Source organism: Cherax quadricarinatus, chromosome 20 (genome assembly GCF_038502225.1).
Source record: "Cherax quadricarinatus isolate ZL_2023a chromosome 20, ASM3850222v1, whole genome shotgun sequence".
In the NCBI taxonomy this organism is placed as follows: domain Eukaryota; kingdom Metazoa; phylum Arthropoda; class Malacostraca; order Decapoda; family Parastacidae; genus Cherax; species Cherax quadricarinatus.
This window is the reverse complement of record NC_091311.1, coordinates 17,217,209-17,237,497: the sequence shown is the minus strand read 5'-3', so window position 1 is coordinate 17,237,497 and position 20,289 is coordinate 17,217,209. Positions and strand designations below refer to the sequence as shown.

The 20,289-nt window shown below is 39.0% G+C and overlaps 1 protein-coding gene across 1 annotated transcript in view; it reads right to left on the bottom strand.

Moving 5' to 3' along the window:
- Nucleotides 1–20,289, bottom strand: part of snRNP-U1-70K (small ribonucleoprotein particle U1 subunit 70K) — a 128,086-nt gene that overhangs the window by 33,556 nt on the left and 74,241 nt on the right. The window contains exons 5-6 of the mRNA XM_070087086.1: nucleotides 20,230–20,289; nucleotides 12,735–12,843 (exon numbers count right to left, since the gene is read on the bottom strand). The exon at nucleotides 20,230–20,289 is cut by the window's right edge and continues 42 nt beyond it. Of these exons, the coding sequence (XP_069943187.1) occupies nucleotides 12,735–12,843; nucleotides 20,230–20,289 (169 nt within the window). The remainder of the gene's footprint in view (nucleotides 1–12,734; nucleotides 12,844–20,229) is intronic.

Genomic DNA, 20,289 nt, shown 5'->3' with positions numbered 1-20,289 from the left:
CCTTTGCTCACTGGTAAACAATGCCAGACTGGCTGGGTAGGAAGGCAGCCCCGGCTCACACCGTGCGTATACGTCCCGGACGAACTACTATTCGCGAGTCAACCTATGATTAGCGAGCCCATGTTTATGCGAAAATATCCCTATGATTTCCGAAATCTATGATTCCCGAGAACTATGAAAAAAGAGGGACCACTGTACTATAAATTGTAATTATCAGAACAAAAATTACAGTGGACCCTCGCCTAACCAACGCATCACATAACGTTAAATCCACCTAACGAAGCGTTTGAGCGTAAAAAAATTGCCCCGCCTAACGATAAAACCTCGCCAAACGTGATTCATCCGGGACCAGTCTGCGTGTGGCCTGAGTGCACCTCAGCTGTCCCATGGGTGCCAGTGTTTACAAGCCAGCCAGTGCAGTCGCATCTACGCATACATTTCACATTATTCCAGTGTTTTCAGTGCTTGTAACTGCAAAATAAGTCACCATGGGCACCAAGAAAGCTTCTAGTGCCAACCCTGTGGTAAAAAGGGCGAGAATTAGTATGGAAATGAATAAAGAGATAACTGCAAAGCATGAAAGTGGAGTGCGTGTCTCGAAGCTGGCCAGGTTGTATACGAAACCCCAATCGACCATCGCTACTACCTTGGCCAACAAAACGGCAATCAAGGAAGCTGTTCTTGCAAAAGGTGCCACAACTGAGAAAATTGCTTCAGATGAGGGGAGAGAGAAATTGAGGAAGCTGCCTTCTTCAACAATTAAGGAAATGTGTACAATGTGGTCAAATGTGCAAACCTTTATTGAGGAAAATCACTGTGACACAGCTATTGCAAGCCGTTCTGGTGACTTACAATGACAACGTTGTGAACCACTTTAGGAAAATCTTAAAGGAATGCGAGGTACAGAGCTCTTGGTGCAATAGAGATCCAGTGACTCAAGTTGTTCCCAGTGGCATTAAAAGAAGGGAAGTAACCCCAGAAAAGGACTTGCTACCTCAAGTCCTCATGGAAGGGGATTCCCCTTCCAAACAATAACAACTACCATCTCTCCTCCTCCCATCCCATCAATCATCACCAGATCTTCAATAAAGGTAAGTGTCATGTATTCTTTATTTAGTACAGTAGTAATTGTGCATGTCTTCTTCCTTTTGGGTGTATAAAAATGTATATTTCATGTGGTAATTTTTTTTCATACTTTGGGGTGTCAGGAACGGATTAATTTGGTTTCCATTATTTCTTAATGAGAAAATTAATTCGGCTAACGATGAGCTCTCAGGAACGGATTAATATCGTTAGGAGAGGGTCCACTGTATATAAAATAGAATAAAAAGGAGAAAAAAGGTATATAGGCAATTTCTGCAAGAGGCAGGACTCCATGTTGCCGTCAGGTGAGCATCCAGCGCCAATTTCACAGGCTTATATCTCGGTAAGTACTGATCCTAAATTTTTTTTTATATTATAACGTGTAGAATAATGCGTTCTTCAATTTTTTCTTTTCCAAAATATTTGGAGAGCTGGGCGAGTGAACATAGATCTACGTTTGGACAGTTAACCCTTTGACTGTTTTGGTCGTATATATACAGTGGACCCTCGACCAGCGATATTAATCCGTTCCTGAGAGCTCATCGTTAATCGAAATTATTGTTAGTCGAGTTAATTTTCCCCATAAGAAATAATGGAAATCAAATTAATCCGTGCAAGGCACCCAAAAGTATTGAAAAAAAAATTTTACCACATGAAATATTAATTTTAATACACACAAACTGAAGAAGACATGCACAGTTACACGACACTTACCTTCATTGAAGATCTGGTGATGATTGATGGGATGGGAGGAGGGGAGAGTGTTGATGGTCTTAGTGTTTAGAAGGGGAATCCCCTTCCATTAGGACTTGAGGTGGCAAGTCCTTTTTCGGGGGTTACTTCCCTACTTCTTTTAATGCCACTAGGACCAGCTTGAGAGTCACTGGACCTCTGTCGCACAACATATCTGTCCATAGAGGCCTGTACCTCCCGTTCCTTTATGACATTCCTAAAGTGTTTCACAACATTGTCAGTGTCACAATTAAACACTTGTTCAGGTTTCAATTCTTCACTGTCTATGTACTCCTTGAATTCCTGAACATATTTTTCAGCTGCTTTTAGGTCCAAACTGGCAGCCTCACCATGCCTTATCACACTATGCATGACACTACAATTCTTAAATCTCTCAAACCAACCTTCGCTGGCCTTAAGGGTAGAATCTGGGCAATATTCCGCGCGCTCAACCAAAAATCAAAAAATTATGGAAATTGAGTTATATATACCGAAAAATAGCTTAACTCTTTGGCAACACAATGGTACAAGAATCAATGTTCTAAGATGTTTCTACAAGAAATTATAGTCATTTATATCAGGTATGGTAACGACGATGTAGGTAGCGCGTCTGTTCTCAACCCATGTATTTTTTGGAATTTTTTCCTTGTTTTTTATTGCTTTTTCTTTGCATTATTCTTTCTAATATAATAATTGATTATTTGGCATCATATAAGAGTAAGTGGAGCTTATCAATAGACGTCTAGCCTATCAGGAAGCACCTGGGTACACTCGGCAATGCTCCCCCTCCAGATGGTGCCAGGTGAAATCACTTCATTATTACGTTTATATCAGCTTATATATCAACTATACGGCTTATTTATCTATCAGAATTGATCTAATATGATATAATAAACACTATAAATAACAAACAAACATGTTATATACTCTAGACTGAATAAAATAGGCCATAATATAGCGAGAGTCCACCAGCAATATTTCGATATAAATGTGTTACTCGTCTCCTAGTTGTATTGTTTGGTATGTGAGTGATAGAAAACGGCGTTTTGAAGAGGATAACTGCACTAGAACATCAGTTTACTAAGAAATACACCGAAAAAAACGCGATTTCCGCGCAAAAAATTTTTTTTGAGACGGTAGGCCTGCCGACGTTTTCTAGGCCTATATCTCGGAAGTAACTTTTTCACATATTTTGCTAAAGTACACCATTATTAATGATTGTACTGAAATGATTTTCACTGACAATATAAAACAAAGTGTGTTTGAAAATGTGATGATTCTTTTTTTGGAATATATCAAATATTTTTGATTTTGTGGGAGGTAAAAGGCAGATATTTTGGTGAATGCAAAAAAGTCTATCAAATGTATTTTTTTTTTCCATGATAATAAGATATATTAGATGAAACATGTGCATCCCAAATTAGTGTCAGATGTATTCTAACGGCCTCACCATGCCTTATCACACTATGCATGACACTACAATTCTTAAATCTCTCAAACCAACCTTTGCTGGCCTTAAATTCACTCACATCACCACTAGTTGCTGGCATTTTTCTAATTAAATCCTCATGCAACTTCCTAGCCTTTTCACATATGATCGCTTGAGAGATGCTATCTCCTGCTATCTGTTTTTCGTTTATCCACACCAATAACAGTCTCTCAACATCTTCTATCACTTGCGATCTCAGTTTCGAAAACATAGTTGCACCTTTGGCAAGAACAGCTTCCTTGATTGCCGTTTTCTTGGACAAAATAGTAGTGATGGTTGACTGGGGTTTTGTGTACAACCTGGCCAGCTCGGAGACACGCACTCCACTTTCATACTTAGCAATGATCTCTTTCTTCATATCCATAGTAATTCTCACCCTTTTTGCTGTAGGGTTGGCACTAGAAGCTTTCTTGGGGCCCATGGTGACTTATTTTGCAGGTGCAATCACTAAAAAGGCTGTGATAATATGAAATGTTCTGATTGTATGCTTGGAAGCGACCGCGGTGGCTGGCTGGCTTGTAAACACTGGCCAGAAGTGAACGCGTCTCAGACGGAACGAATAGTGCTGGTCGAGTTTTTTAGCGCTAGTCGAGGCAAAATTTTTGCGTTAAAATGTATCGCTGGTCCGATTTAATGTTAGTCGATGCCATCGTTGGTCGAGGGTCCACTGTATATACGTCTTACGTGGTACCATGTTTGACGTATATATTCTCAAATTTTAGGGGCTTCAAATCAAGCAGGAGAAAGCTGGTAGGCCTACATGTGAGAGAATGGGTCTGTGTGGTCAGTGTGCACCATATAAAAAAAAATCCTGCAGCACGCAGTGCATAATGAGGGAAAAAAAAAACTCCGACCGTTTTTTTAATTAAAATGCCGACTTTGTGGTCTATTTTCATATAGTATTTATGGTTGTATTCTCGTTTTCTTGGTCTCATTTCATAGAATGGAAAACATAGAAACAGAGGTGATTTTGATTGGTTTTACTATAAAAAAAAACCTTGAAATGGAGCTCAAAGTAGGGAAAATGTTTGATTTTTGCCAATGTTCAAAAGTAAATAAATGATGTCATTATCCAATAAATGTCCAACTAGCCATTCTATTATGCAGTCATGAATGGGTTGACATTATTTGTACAATTATTACAATATTTCAGTAGTCTGCATAACAGCAAATCTTCTATTTTTTGTTTGAATAAAAATTAAAAATAGAAAGCAAGAGTAATATCAGAGGGGCCTGGAGACGTGACTGATGAACAAAGAAAATGATATTTAAGAGCCAGGAATGTCTGCATTGTTCATTCTGGACCTTATTTTGAAATTGTCATATTTTTTAATTTTCGTGAAATTGGCCAAATTGCAAATTTCTGAGCACATTATTGGGTAGTTGAAATCGGTAAATGGGCAGTTTCTTGTACTCAATCCATAGAAAAAATGGAGTTCTAAAGAAATAGCCATGAGTTTGGTCGACTGGAACAATGGAATTAGCCGAAAATAGGGCTCCAAGTGGGCAAAATTGCCGATTTGCAAATATCGCCGAGGTCGCTAATCTTGCGAGAGCCTAATTTCATCAGTTTTCCGTTAAATTTCGTTTTTTTGGTGTCATTACAATCGGGAAAAGATTCTCTAAGCCTGAGCAGACATTATCACTTCATATGAAAATCAGTTAATATGCACAAAATGAAAATATGTTTTACATCATAAAACTAACAGAGGCACATTATATTTACATTTCAAGCAGCACTGTCATTGGTGCTGGGTAAGGCAGGCTAATGGGGAAACAAAAAGGATGCTCTAGAAGTGTAGTGGGTAAGTGTTAGCAATGAAGGGGTTGAGTAGGTAGGTGGTCTTAAGAAATGAAGAGAACTTGGATCTGGTAGATTATGTGGCATTCTTGGCAATAAAAATAAATACAACACACATTTACAGGCCATTACAGGAGAAGAACTTAGCAATAAGATGTATGATGAATGTATCGTAAGTCTCAGCAAGTCATCCTGGAATGGATTTCTGATCTTAGTACTCAAGACTATACCTAGTGCCCAGTTGTTGATTTTCAGTAGCTGAATATGCTAAAAGATTCCAGATTGTTTCCCTGTTTCCAGATCTTGATAACTTATGAAACATTGGTGACAGTAAAACTTTCTCCATGCTTAAGATTTGCTACAGGGGTTCTAGCAAGTCCCTCTCCATGAGGACAACTGAGAGTTAACCCTTTCAGGGTCGGCAGGCCCTGTCCTAAATTTGTTCTCAGGGTTGAAAATTAAAAAAAAAAAAAATAATCTTATGAAATGACAGAGAATCTTTTCCTGATCATAATGACACCAAAAGTATAAAATTTGATGGAAAACTTACAAAATTATGCTCTCATGAAGTTAGCGGTCTCGACGATGTTTACCCATAGGCGATTTCGCCCACTTTGAGCCCTATTTTCGGCCAATTCCAATGTACCAGTCAACAAAAATCATAACTATTTTGCTAGAACTCCATTTTTTCTATTGAATGAGTACAAGAAACCACCCATTTACCGATTTCAACTATCCAATAAAGTGGTCAGAAATTGGCAATTTTGCCAATTTCACACAAATTTCAAAAGATGCCAATTTCCAAATAGGGTCCAGAATAAACAAGAGACACTCCTGGCACTAAAATAACTTTTTCTGTTCATTAGTCTTGTCCCCAGGCCTCTTACATTTCTTTTGCTGTCCATTTTGAATTTTTATTCTCACAAAAAAAAAAAAAGATTTACTGTTATGTAGACTACTGCATTAGTGTAGAAATGGTATAAATAATATCAGCACACTTGTGAAAGAATATTAGACTCACCAGTTGATGTGTATTGGACGCTTGGCATGATTTGTTTACTTTAGAACTTTGGCAAAAATCAAACATTTCTACTAATTTGAGCTCAATTTTAAGGTACTTTTCATTGTGAAACCAATAAACCTCATCTCAATTTCTGTAATATGTCTTCCATTCTATAAAATGAGACCAGGAAAACTAGAATACAACCATAAGTAGCATACGAAAACACACTGCAAAGTCGCTGTTTTAAAGCAAAAACACGGCTGGAGTTTTTTTTTCTCATTATACACTGTGTGCTGCAGGATTTTTTTTATACTGTGCACACTGACCACATAGACCCATTCTTTCATACATAGGCCTACCAGCTTTCTCACGCTAGAATTTATGCATACTAGTACGGCACCAACCCTGGCATGCAAGCCGTACTAATACGGTACCAACCCTGAAAGGGTTAAGAGCCTTGCTTCACCCCTACAGGTCATTTTAACTTCCTCAAAATGGCATTCAGCTTATGCTCCTTTCCAGTCGCATTCTTGAGGCTAATGATAAATATCTTTCAAAGTCTCATCATATGCTATACTTATGCAGTGGACCCTCTAATTTCATGATTAATCCATTCCAGAGAGTCTGCCGAAAGTCAAAATTCACGAAAATTGAAACCATTTTCACCGTAAGAAATAATGTAAATCCAATTAACCTGTTCCAGACACCCAAAAGTATTAACAAAAAATACATTTTTTAGAGAATAAATATAGATTTACATGCAGAAAGAATGATAAATCAATATACACATAAAGCAATAGTAACACCACACTTACCTTTATTGAAGACTCTTGTTGGTGTATGGAAGATAGGAGGAGGGGAGAGAGAGGAAAAGTTACTATTGTTTGGAAGGGAAATCCCCTTCCATAAAGACTTAAGGTACCGAGTCCTTGTCCAGGGTTACTTCCCTTCTTTGTTTTTTAACCCTTTCAGGGTCAAAGGCCAAAATCTGAAGTCACGCACCAGTGTCCAAGAATTTTCAAAAAAAAAAAAATTTTTATTTTTTCTTATGAAATCGTAGAGAATCTTTTTGTGAAGGTAATAAAACAAAAAGTACGAAATTTGGTGGAAAATTTATGAAATTATGCTCTCGTGAATTTTGATGTGTCAGCGATATTTACGAGTCGGCGATTTTGCCGACTTTGACTCCCATTTTAGGCCAATTACATTATTCCAATCAACCAAATTCTTAGCTATTTCACTAGTATTACTTCTATTCTATCGATTGAGCACAAGAAATCGCCAAATCAACTGTTTCAACTACAAAATAAAGTGATCGGAAATTGTTAATTTGGCCAATTTAACACAAAGTTCAAAATATTCCAATTTCAAAATAGGCTCCAGAATAAACAATGTAGGTATTCCTGGAACTAAACTAACATTTCCTCTGTTCATTAGTTACATTTTGAGGCTTTACAAATAAATTCCATTTTGATTTTTTATTCACACCAAAAAATAGAAGATTTACTGTTATGCAATACTGTAATAATTGTATAAATATCATCACCATATTTGTGAATGTATATTAGACCCACCAGCTGATGTGTATTAGATGTGTGAGGTCGTTTGTTTACTCTTGAATATCGGCAAAAATTTAACATTTCCGCTACTTTGAGCTCAGTTTCAAGCCATTTCCAGTGCTAAAACCAATCAAAATCATCTCTATTTCTGTAATATGTCTTCCATTCTATCAAATGAGACCAAGAAATCGCAAATACAACTATAAAACATACGAAAAAACACTGCAAAGTCGCTGTTTTAATCGAAAAATCATGATTTCAGTTTTTTTCTCTCATTATACACAGTGTGCTGCAGGATCTGTTTTATGTGGTGCACACATACCACATAGATGTATTCTCTCATATCTAGGCCCAAATGTACCACTCACAGTTTATCAGAGTGAGCTGAGCTCATGGCATAGATCTACGGTTTGGACACTCACCGTAAAGCCGTAGATCTACGGGACGGACCCTGAAAGGGTTAATGGGACTAGGACCAGCTTGAGAGTCACTGGACCCTTGTCGCACAAAACATCTGTCCAGAGAGCTCTGTTCTGGTGTCTCTAAGATTTGCCTAAAATGGGAAATGGCATTGTCATTGTACAAGTTGCAAACATAGCTTGCAACAGCTTTGTTAGGGCGATGTTCCTCCACAAACGTTTGCACCTCACTCCACTCTGCACAAATGTCCTTATTCACTGAAGAAGGCACCTTCCCTCTCTCCTCCTCCTCCTCTGAAGCAATTTCCTCAGCTGTGGTCTGTTGCTATTGTAGATGAAGGTCTTGCAGCTCTTCAGTGGTTAGCTCTTCACTGTGGTCCTCCACCAACTCTTCCACATCCTCGCTACTCGCATGCAACCCCATGGAATTCCCCAATGCCACAATAGATTCCACAACAGGTGCAGGGTCGACAGGGTCAGCCTCAAACCCTTCAAAACCCTCCTCGAGGACACATTCTGGCCACAATTTTCTCCAAGCAGAATTCAAAGTCCTGGAAGTCACTTCCTGCCAAGCCTTATCTATAAGAGTTATGCAATTGAGGATACTGAAATGATCTTTCCAGAACTCTCTTAGGGTCAATCGAGTATCTGAGGTCACATCAAAGCACCTTTGAAACATTGCTTTAGTGTAGCGTTTTTGAAGTTTGAAATGATCTGCTGGTCCATGGGCTGGATGAGAGGAGTGGTATTAGGGGGAAAGAACTTCACTGTGATGAAAATAAACTCCTCAAACAACTGGTCATCCAAGTCTGGTGGATGAGCAGGAGCATTGTCCAGTACCAGGAGGCACTTGAGCGGCAATTTTTTTTCCAGAAGGTATTTATTCACACGGGCCAAACACTTCACTGAACCAATCAAGGAAAATTTGCCTCGTGGCCCATGCCTTATTGTTAGCCTTCCACATCACACAATTTACTCTTGATGATACTTTTTCCTAAACACACTGGGATTTTCAGAGTGATACACCAGTAAAGGCTTCACTTTGAAATCCCTACTAGCTTTACCACAGAGCAAGAGAGTTAGCCTGTCTTTCATAGGCTTGTGGCCTGGCAGTGCCTTTTTCTCCTGCATCATGTAGGTCCTCTTTGGCATTTTCTTCCCAAAGAGGCCTGTTTCATCACAATTGAACACTTGTTGGGGGAGGAATCCTTCATCCCCTACATACACCTCGAATTCATGCACGAATTTTTCAGCCGCATGTTTGTGATGAATGTTGCAGCGAGGAGAAGGCTGGAGGCAGTGGAGATGTCATGTCTGAGGGCAATGTGTGGTGTGAATATAATGCAGAGAATTCGTAGTTTGGAAGTTAGGAGGAGGTGCGGGATTACCAAAACTGTTGTCCAGAGGGCTGAGGAAGGGTTGTTGAGGTGGTTCGGACATGTAGAGAGAATGGAGCGAAACAGAATGACTTCAAGAGTGTATCAGTCTGTAGTGGAAGGAAGGTGGGGTAGGGGTCGGCCTAGGAAAGGTTGGAGAGAGGGGGTAAAGGAGGTTTTGTGTGCGAGGGGCTTGGACTTCCAGCAGGTATGCATGAGCGTGTTTGATAGGAGTGAATGGAGACAAATGGTTTTTAATACTTGACGTGCTGTTGGAGTGTGAGCAAAGTAACATTTATGAAGGGGTTCAGGGAAACCGGCAGGCCGAACTTGAGTCCTGGAGATGGGAAGTACAGTGCCTGCACTCTGAAGGAGGGGTGTTAATGTTGCAGTTTAAAAACTGTAGTGTAAAGCACCCTTCTGGCAAGACAGTGATGGAGTGAATGATGGTGAAAGTTTTTCTTTTTCGGGCCACCCTGCCTTGGTGGGAATCGGCCAGTGTGATAATAAAAAAAATAATAATAATAATAAATAATAATATGTTTGTCTGAACTTGCGGCCTCGCCATGCCTTACAACACTGTGTATGCCACTTCGCTTTTTGAATTTTTCGAACCAGCCTTTGCTGGCCTTAAATTTACTAACATGAGCACTCGCTGCAGGCATTTTCTTTATGAGATCGGCATGCCTTTTCGCAAATTATCGACTGCATAACACTATCTCCTGCTAATTGCTTTTCGGTGATCCACACCAACAACTTCTCAACATCTTCGATAATTTGCTATTTCTTTTTTGTTAGCATATTTACCCCTTTCACAACATCAGCTTCCTTGATTTCCTTTTTCTTCATCACGATGGAAGTGATCGCTGAATGGGGCTTCCGATACATCCCGGCAAGGTCAGCCACACATACAACACTTCCATATTTTTCAACAATCTCTTTCTTTAATTCTATCATGTTTCTCACCTTCTTTACCAAAGGGCTGGCACTAGGATCTTTCTTTGTGCCCATGATGGCTTATTTGGCAGTTGCAAGCACAAAAAACAATGGATTATTACGAAATGTTTCTATGAATGCGGAGGGCGATATTCACTCGCTGAGAAACAATGCCAGACTGACTCTTGAATGCATCTGTGGGAGGCTTTGTGTGCACGGGGCCATGGGACATGTACCGGATGGCTGCCAAATTTAGGGGGAAGTCACAACAAAAAAAAAAAAAAAAAAAAAAAAAAAAAAAAAAAAAAAAAAAAAAAAGAGGCAACATTTTGACAAAAAAAAACTTGCCGATAATAAAAATCCATGAAAATAGAGCCTCACGAAATTAGAAGTATTACTGTACAATGTAAATGTCATGCAAGAAGATGTGGCATTGCATTTCGAGAGATTAGATCTAGTTCTTGGTAAATCTGAAGCTAATGTGAAGAAAAAAGTACTTTAAATGTCAGTTTCTTAGCTCAGAGATCAAAGTTTTTGACAACACAATTACTCCTAGAGGGGTTACGACCGACTAAAGTAACAGTGGTACAAAATTTTCCAGCTCCAAAAACTGCTGATGCTTTACGGTCATTTGTGGGCTCAGCAGGGTTTTACACAGCTTTCATGGCAAATTTTTCTTCGATAGCAGATCCTCTAACAGAACTGCTTAAAAAAAGATATTCCTTTCACTTGGACCTTTCATCAAGAAAGGACATTTCAGACACTAAAAGTTACACTAACTTTTGTTCCTGTTCTAAAATTCCTATACTTTGAAAAGCCTTTGCAAATGACCACAGATGCTAGTGCTATATATGGCATAGGTGCCATCCTAGCACAAAAGACTGATGGCAAGTATAACCCTGTTCCATGTTAGTCAAGTTTTAATTAACCAAGGCTGAACATAACTACTCTGAGCAAGAATCATTAGCCATAATTTGGTCTTTTAAAGCATTACTGTGATATCATCTACCAGTATCCAATTCATTTCTTGACAGATCATGCACCAGTGATTCTGTTGTTTTAGAACAAAACCTAGATGATTAGGAAGATGGTCCTTGACCATCTAATGTGGTTGTGGACACTGTCTGACCACATCAATGCAGTTATAGCTGATCCTACTCTCAATGAAAAAGTTAAAACTGCTCAACAAACACATCCAGCCAAGTCTGGTATAATCAAATTCCTGACAAAGGAAGATCAGACACTGTCTGAAAATGCCAGCTGTACTGAGTAGCTGAGCTGGATATCCCCAGTTGTAAAGTAAATTTCTTATCCCAAAGTCATTAGTGAATGTAGCCCTACATATAATTTATAATGTAAAAGGTGTTGCCCACCCTGGCATGAATCATTCTGTTAAACAGGCTTGGGTGAAGTATTTTCGGCTTTGTATGAGACAAGGTATTTCAAAGTATGTAAAAAAAAGTATAAGGTACGAAGAATGAGAAATTTGTGCAACATTTCAGTATCTATACTGTAAAAGTGTTTCACCAGCTATTGGTTTCCTCAGCTTGGAGTCAATGTGTTCAGTCTATCAATTTTGATAAAAGTGCAGCATATGTTCAGAGAAAGAGCTTATATACAGCAAACAGGTGAGGTGAAGCAGTTGGAGGCAGCATCACCAGTGGAAAAATCCACTAGTGGAATTAGGTCATGCCTATAGGTAAGTATTATTCCTTTTTTTGTACATGACCTGAACAGCTATCGATCAATCCAAAACTGTTCAATGATCCACAAGCCTAAATATATTTTCTTTTTTGTGTGCAATTTTTCTTTTGCGCTGTAAAGAATCATGGTTTAATATTAATCCCTGTAGTCTAGTAGTCCATTTATATTTCTGTTGTTAGGTTAGCTGCCTGCATGACAAGGACATCATACACATAGTATTAACTAAACTGTCAGTAATGACCAGAATAGACGGTCCCCTTAATGAGTCATTTGGCAGTTACTCTGGTGACTCAAAGTTCTCTCACTGCACACGCACCTGACCCAGAGAGACGGCCGAGGTCAGATGCCAGCTAGTATGACTCCGAATTTTAGTGCCAAATAAATACCAGTAAACCAAGGATTCCATCCATACTTAACAGTTTTTGAGCCTAATACTTTAATTATTAATAATAATATTCATACCTGTATTTCTTAACCTCAAGGTTTAAGGAATACAATAATTTTATAAAATTTTAAAGAGTGAAAATGATTTGAGATATCTATTTCCCAATTCAAACAGGCAAAGTCCTACTGTCAATCCTCAACAATGCTATATACAGTCACCTTAGCAGTAATCAAAGTGCAATACTTACGCCATACGTTCTTCATCTCTCCCACCACCACGTCTACGGTCATCTTCACGACCAGAGTGTTTTATGTTTACATCTGGTCCACCTCGACGTGTGCCTCCTAAACCACCACCTGAATCAAAGGGAATTACATTCTATATTTTTCACATTCCTTGAAAAACATTTAGTTATTTAGCTCATGTTACTAATTTTTGAAAACATTTACTTACAGCTAACCACTAATAAAAGAAATTCCATATTTTAGTAAAAAAAAAAAAAAATATATATAAAATTGCATTGAAGACCAATGAGAACAATTAACACGAACCAACTATAGTTCAGTAATAAATTAAGCAACAAGATTTACTCTGACTGTTTCAGTTGTATATATACGTCTTACGAGCCACCGTGTTTGACATGTATACACCTACCATCCGACTTACGAACTGCTCGACATACGTCCATTCGACTTATGACCGTGCATCTGGCAGCTGGGCTGGGCCGGCTGATTCACACCACTGTACAATATTTGACAATACTCGCGGCGGCAATGTGTCATAAAGGCAGCATCAGTTTGAGTAACCCTGCCCTATCAGCGGCATCATACTGTATTAACTGTACTAACTGGACAGTAAATTTCACCATGGCCCCTAAGATGAAGTCTGAATCTTGCACTGGAGATTGTGGCAAGAAAGGCTCTTACTCTCGAACTCTCTACTTGTTTTCACTGTTGCACATAAACCTGTCTGTATCTGTCTGCCTGTATATCTGTCTGTATCTCTGTGTGTGTGTTTATCTGTCTACTAGTGTGTGTCTTTCTGTCTACCTGTGTGTCTTTATGTCTACCTGTGTCCGTGTCTACCTGTGTGTCTGTCTTTCTGTCTACCTGTGTGTCTGTCTTTGTCTGCTTGTCTATCTCAGAGCCACTCATTAAGAGTGTACTTGGTCTTGAAGACGCCATATTAATAATGATAATAAAAATAATAATCACTGAGGCGCATTAAATGTGTATAAAACGTTAATATAGACATTTTGCTTAATCCATCTATGATTTTTTTTTCAAAATTATATAATAAACATGCTACATAACATATAAATTAACAAATATGAGACGTTTTTCTGGTCGGCTTGACAGTGAACAGGAACCGTTCGTGTCCGGGCTGGTAACAACAACAACAACGTTTGTTTACATAACTCGTGAACATTCTACATTCTCATTCTCTCTCTCATTTATTCATTTAATCTTGTTTACTCACCTCTCACTCTACATTAAAACTACAGATATTTTAAGGTAAGTAATGAGTGGACACGATTATTATACTATAGCTTAATAATAATAATATTAATATTAGTACATATGTATTATTGTAATAATAATGATTATTAATATTATTATTAATTTAGGGCACTGGAGCACAGATCCACTGTATAGCACTTTGTCTGGATTTTTTGGGTTATCCTAGGTAATTTATAATATGTATGATAACTTGACTTACGTGTACCAGTGAGAGAGAGAGATACAGAGAGATACAAAGAGACAGCCATATTCGGTCAGCCAGTCAGCCAACTACCCACCCACCCATCTAGCCACCCACCCACCCATCATCCATCCAGCCACCCACCCACCCATCATCCATCCAGCCACCCACCCATCATCCATCCATCCAGCCACCCACCCACCCATCATCCATCCAGCCACCCACCTGGCCAGCCACCCACCTGGCCACCCACCAATCCAGCCAGCCAGCCACCCACCCAGCCAACCACAGACCCGGCCACCCAGCCAGCCAGCCGGATACGTATTACACATGTTCCAGAGTCGTTTCTCTTTACTTAGGGTATAGGTTACACAACATTCTGCCAGGATGACACTACCAGTGGTGTTCTCCCATTCCACTGAGTCGACAATACATAAAGATAATAGTAACATATGATACTGTATTTTTTTTTTTTTCAACAAGTCGGTCGTCTCCCACCGAGGCAGGGTGACCCAAAAAAGAAAGAAAATCCCCAAAAAGAAAATACTTTCATCATCATTCAACACTTTCACCACACTCACACATTATCACTGCTTTTGCAGAGGTGCTCAGAATACAACAGTTTAGAAGCATATACGTTTAAAGATACACAACATATCCCTCCAAACTGCCAATATCCCAAACCCCTCCTTTAAAGTGCAGGCATTGTACTTCCCATTTCCAGGACTCAAGTAAAATTTACAATACATATCACTACCATGTATACATCATATACATTACATAAATAATTAAAATACAACAATATTGGCAGTTTGGAGGGATATGTTATGTATCTTTATATGTGTATGCTTCTAAACTGTTGTATTCTGAGCACCTCTGCAAAAACAGTGATAATGTGTGAGTGTGGTGAAAGTATTGAATGATGATGAAAGTATTTTCTTTTTTGGGGATTTTCTTTCTTTTTTGGGTCACCCTGCCTCGGTGGGAGACGGCCGACTTGTTGAAAAAAAAAAACAATAGAAGTAAATTCTGGTAAAAAGAATGAAATAATGATTGTACATTACATTACAGTATTATGTAGGTAGTTTATGTAGGAAAGTTTTGACATTATGCCCTACCCAATATGTCGGCAATTTTCAAAGGTTCGACATACGTCCATTTCGACTTACGACTGGTTGGTCGGAACCAAGCTTGGTCGTAAGTCGGATAGTAGGCGTATACGTACTCATAAATTCTAGTGCCTTCAAATCAAGCAGGAGAAAGCTGGTAGGCCCACATGTTAGAGAATGGGTCTGTGTGTTCACTGTGCATCACATAAAAAAAATCCTGCAGCACGCAGTGTATAATGAGAAAAAAAAACTGACCTTTTTTTTTAATTAAAATGCCGACTTTGTGGTCTATTTTCGTAGAGTATTTATTGTTGTATTCTCGTGTTCTTGGTCTCATTTGATAGAATGGAAAACATATTATAGAAATAGAGGTGATTTTGATTGGTTTTACTATGAAAAGAACCTTGAAATGGAGCTCAAAGAAGGGGAAATATTTGATTTTTGCCGATGTTCAAAATTAAACAAATGCTGTCATTTTCCAATAAATGTCCAACTAGCCATTCTAATATGCAGTCATGAATGGGTTAATATTATTTATACAATTATTACAATATTGCAATAGTCTGCATAACAGTAAATCTTCTATTTTTCGTTTGAATATAAAAATTCAAAATAGAAAGCAAGAGTAATATCAGAGGGGCCTGGAGACGTGACTGATGAACAAAGAAAATGTTATTTTAGAGCGAGGAATGTCTGCATTGTTCATTCTGGACCTTATTTTGAAATTGTCATATTTTTTAATTTTCGTGAAAATTGGCCAAACTGCAAATTTCTGACCACGTTACTGGGTAGTTGAAATAAATAAATAAATAAATGGAATAAATGGAATAAATGGGATTAGGTCAGGGGTTTCAAATAGAGTTAGAGCTAAAGAAGGAGTAGCAATAATGTTGAAGGATAAGCTATGGCAGGAAAAGAGGGACTATAAATGTATCAATTCAAGGATTATGTGGAGTAAAATAAAGATTGGATGTGAAAAGTGGGTTATAATAAGTGTGTATGCACCTGGAGAAGAGAGAAGTGTAGAGGAGAGAGAGAGATTTTGGGAAATGTTGAGTGAATGCGTTGGGAGTTTTGAATCAAGTGTGAGAGTAATGGTGGTTGGGGATTTCAATGCTAAAGTGGGTAAAAATGTTATGGAGGGAGTAGTAGGTAAATTTGGGGTGCCAGGGTAAATGTAATTGGGGAGCCTTTAATTGAGCTATGTGTAGAAAGAGATTTGGTAATAAGTAATACATATTTTATGAAAAAGAGGATAAATAAATATACAAGGTATGATGTAGCATGTAATGAAAGTAGTTTATTAGATTATGTATTGGTGGATAAAAGGTTGATGGGTAGGCTTCAGGATGTACATGTTTATAGAGGGGCAACTGATATATCGGATCATTATTTAGTTGTAGCTACAGTTAGAGTAAGAGGTAGATGGGAAAAGAAGAAGGTGGCAACAACAAGTAAGAGGGAGGTGAAAGTGTATAAAGGAAGTTCGGGTGAGATATAAGCGACTATTGGCAGAAAGGTGGTTCGGACATGTAGAGAGAATGGAGCGAAACAGAATGACTTCAAGAGTATATCAGTCTGTAGTGGAAGGAAGGCGGTGTAGGGGTCGGCCTAGGAAGGGTTGGAGGGAGGGGGTAAAGGAGGTTTTGTGTGCGAGGGGCTTGGACTTCCAGCAGGCATGCGTGAGCGTTGTTTGATAGGAGTGAATGGAGACAAATGGTTTTTAATACTTGACGTGCTGTTGGAGTGTGAGCAAAGTAACATTTATGAAGGGATTCAGGGAAACCGGCAGGCCGGACTTGAGTCCTGGAGATGGGAAGTACAGTGCCTGCACTCTGAAGGAGGGGTGTTAATGTTGCAGTTTAAAAACTGTAGTGTAAAGCACCCTTCTGGCAAGACAGTGATGGAGTGAATGATGGTGAAAGTTTTTCTTTTTCGGGCCACCCTGCCTTGGTGGGAATCGGCCGGTGTGATAATAATAAAATAATAATAATTGGCAGAAAGGTGGACTAGTGCAAAGATGAGTAGTGGGGGGGTTGAAGAGGGTTGGAATAGTTTTAAAAATGCAGTATTAGAATGTGGGGCAGAAGTTTGTGGTTATAGGAGGGTGGGGGCAGGAGGAAAGAGGAGTGATTGGTGGAATGATGAAGTAAAGGGTGTGATAAAAGAGAAAAAGGTAGCTTATGAGAAGTTTTTACAAAGCAGAAGTGTTATAAGAAGAGCAGAGTATATGGAGAGTAAAAGAAAGGTAAAGAGAGTGGTGAGAGTGCAAAAGGAGAGCAGATGATAGAGTGGGAGAGGCACTGTCAAGAAATTTTAAGGAAAATAAGAAAAAATTTTGGAGTGAGTTAAACAAGTTAAGAAAGCCTCGGGAAAGTATGGATTTGTCAGTTAAAAACAGAGTAGGGGAGTTAGTAGATGGGGAGATGGAGGTATTAGGTAGATGGCGAGAATATTTTGAGGAACTTTTAAATGTTAAGGAAGAAACAGAGGCAGTAATTTCATGCACTGGTCAGGGAAGTACACCATCTTTTAGGAGTGAAGAAGAGCAGAAAGTAAGTGTGGGGGAGGTACGTGAGGCATTACATAAAATGAAAGGGGGTAAAGCAGCTGGAACTGATGGGATCATGACAGAAATGTTAAAAGCAGGGGGGGATATAGTGTTGGAGTGGTTGGTACTTTTCTTTAATAAATGTATGAAAGAGGGGAAGGTACCTAGGGATTGGTGGAGAGCATGTATAGTCCCTTTATATAAAGGGAAAGGGGACAAAAGAGACTGTAAAAATTATAGAGGAATAAGTTTACTGAGTGTACCAGGAAAAGTACAGTAGGGTTATAATTGAAAGAATTAGAGGCAAGACAGAATGTAGGATTGCGGATGAGCAAGGAGGTTTCAGAGTGGGTAGGGGATGTGTAGATCAAGTGTTTACATTGAAGCATATATATGAACAGTGTTTAGATAAAGGTAGGGAGGTTTTTATTGCATTTATGGATTTAGAAAAGGCATATGATAAAGTGGATAGAGGAGCAATGTGGCAGATGTTGCAAGTATATGGAATAGGTGGTAAGTTATTAAATGCTGTAAAGAGTTTTTATGAGGATAGTGAGGCTCAGGTTAGGGTGTGTAGAAGAGAGGGAGACTACTTCCCGGTAAAAGTAGGTCTTAGACAGGGATGTGTAATGTCACCATGGTTAATATATTTATAGATGGGGTTGTAAAGGAAGTAAATGCTAGGGTGTTCGGGAGAGGGGTGGGATTAAATTTTGGGGAATCAAATTCAAAATGGGAATTGACACAGTTACTTTTTGCTGATGATACTGTGCTTATGGGAGATTCTAAAGAAAAATTGCAAAGGTTAGTGGATGAGTTTGGGAATGTGTGTAAAGGTAGAAAGTTGAAAGTGAACATAGAAAAGAGTAAGGTGATGAGGGTGTCAAATGATTTAGATAAAGAAAAATTGGATATCAAATTGGGGAGGAGGAGTATGGAAGAAGTGAATGTTTTCAGATACTTGGGAGTTGACGTGTCGGCGGATGGATTTATGAAGGATGAGGTTAATCATAGAATTGATGAGGGAAAAAAGGTGAGTGGTGCGTTGAGGTATATGTGGAGTCAAAAAATGTTATCTATGGAGGCAAAGAAGGGAATGTATGAAAGTATAGTAGTACCAACACTCTTATATGGGTGTGAAGCTTGGGTGGTAAATGCAGCAGCGAGGAGACGGTTGGACGCAGTGGAGATGTCCTGTTTAAGGGCAATGTGTGGTGTAAATATTATGCAGGAAATTCGGAGTGTGGAAATTAGGAAAAGGTGTGGAGTTAATAAAAGTATTAGTCAGAGGGCAGAAGAGGGGTTGTTGTGGTGGTTTGGTCATTTAGAGAGAATGGATCAAAGTAGAATGACATGGAAAGCATATAAATCTATAGGGGAAGGAAGGCGGGGTAGGGGTCATCCTCGAAAGGGTTGGAGAGAGGGGGTAAAGGAGGTTTTGTGGGCAAGGGGCTTGGACTTCCAGCAAGCGTGCGTGAGCATGTTAGATAGGAGTGAATGGAGACGAATGGTACTTGGGACCTGACGATCTGTTGGAGTGTGAGCAGGGTAATATTTAGTGAAGGGATTCAGGGAAACCGGTTATTTTCATATAGTCGGACTTGAGTCCTGGAAATGGGAAGTACAATGCCTGCACTTTAAAGGAGGGGTTTGGGATATTGGCAGTTTGGAGGGATATGTTGTGTATCTTTATATGTGTATGCTTCTAAACTGTTGTATTCTGAGCACCTCTGCAAAAACAGTGATAATGTGCGAGTGTGGTGAAAGTGTTGAATGATGAAAGTATTTTCTTTTTGGGGATTTTCTTTCTTTTTTGGGTCACCCTGCCTCGGTGGGAGACGGCCGACTTGTTGAAAAAAAAAAAAATTCTATTCACTCATGCCAAAGTCCCACTCAAATCAAATCGTGTGTGGGGAAGTACCCTGGCTGGTGTGTTCTTTCTTGAATTTTATTGTGTTTCTTGCCTTCTTTACTAGCTTTCTTTTGGCCCAGGGTAGCTTATTTAGCAGTTGCAAGTACAAAAAACAATGGATTATTATGAAATGAATCATATGAAGGCATGGGGTGATGGTCACTTGCCCAAAAACAACAACGCCACACTGACTCTCTGAATGGTTTGTGAGAGCCTTTGCGTATGCGCAGCCGCCATTCGTACACGTTCCAGACATCTGACGAATGGCGAGGCAAATTACAAACCGCGAGGCTATATTTCGATGAAAAAAATTTTGAAAGGCGAAATTTACGAAGCAAGAGGCTTAACAAAACTCCAGGGCCCACTGTACATAAAATTTTCTATCTAAATTTATAAATTTCTTTACTTAATAGTATCAAACAACTAAGAAAGTGAATACCACATTAATACATAAAAGAAATTAACTTACCTAACCTCCGAGACAACCAGCCTTTGACTGTGCGAGCACGTTCCACATCAACCAGAACTC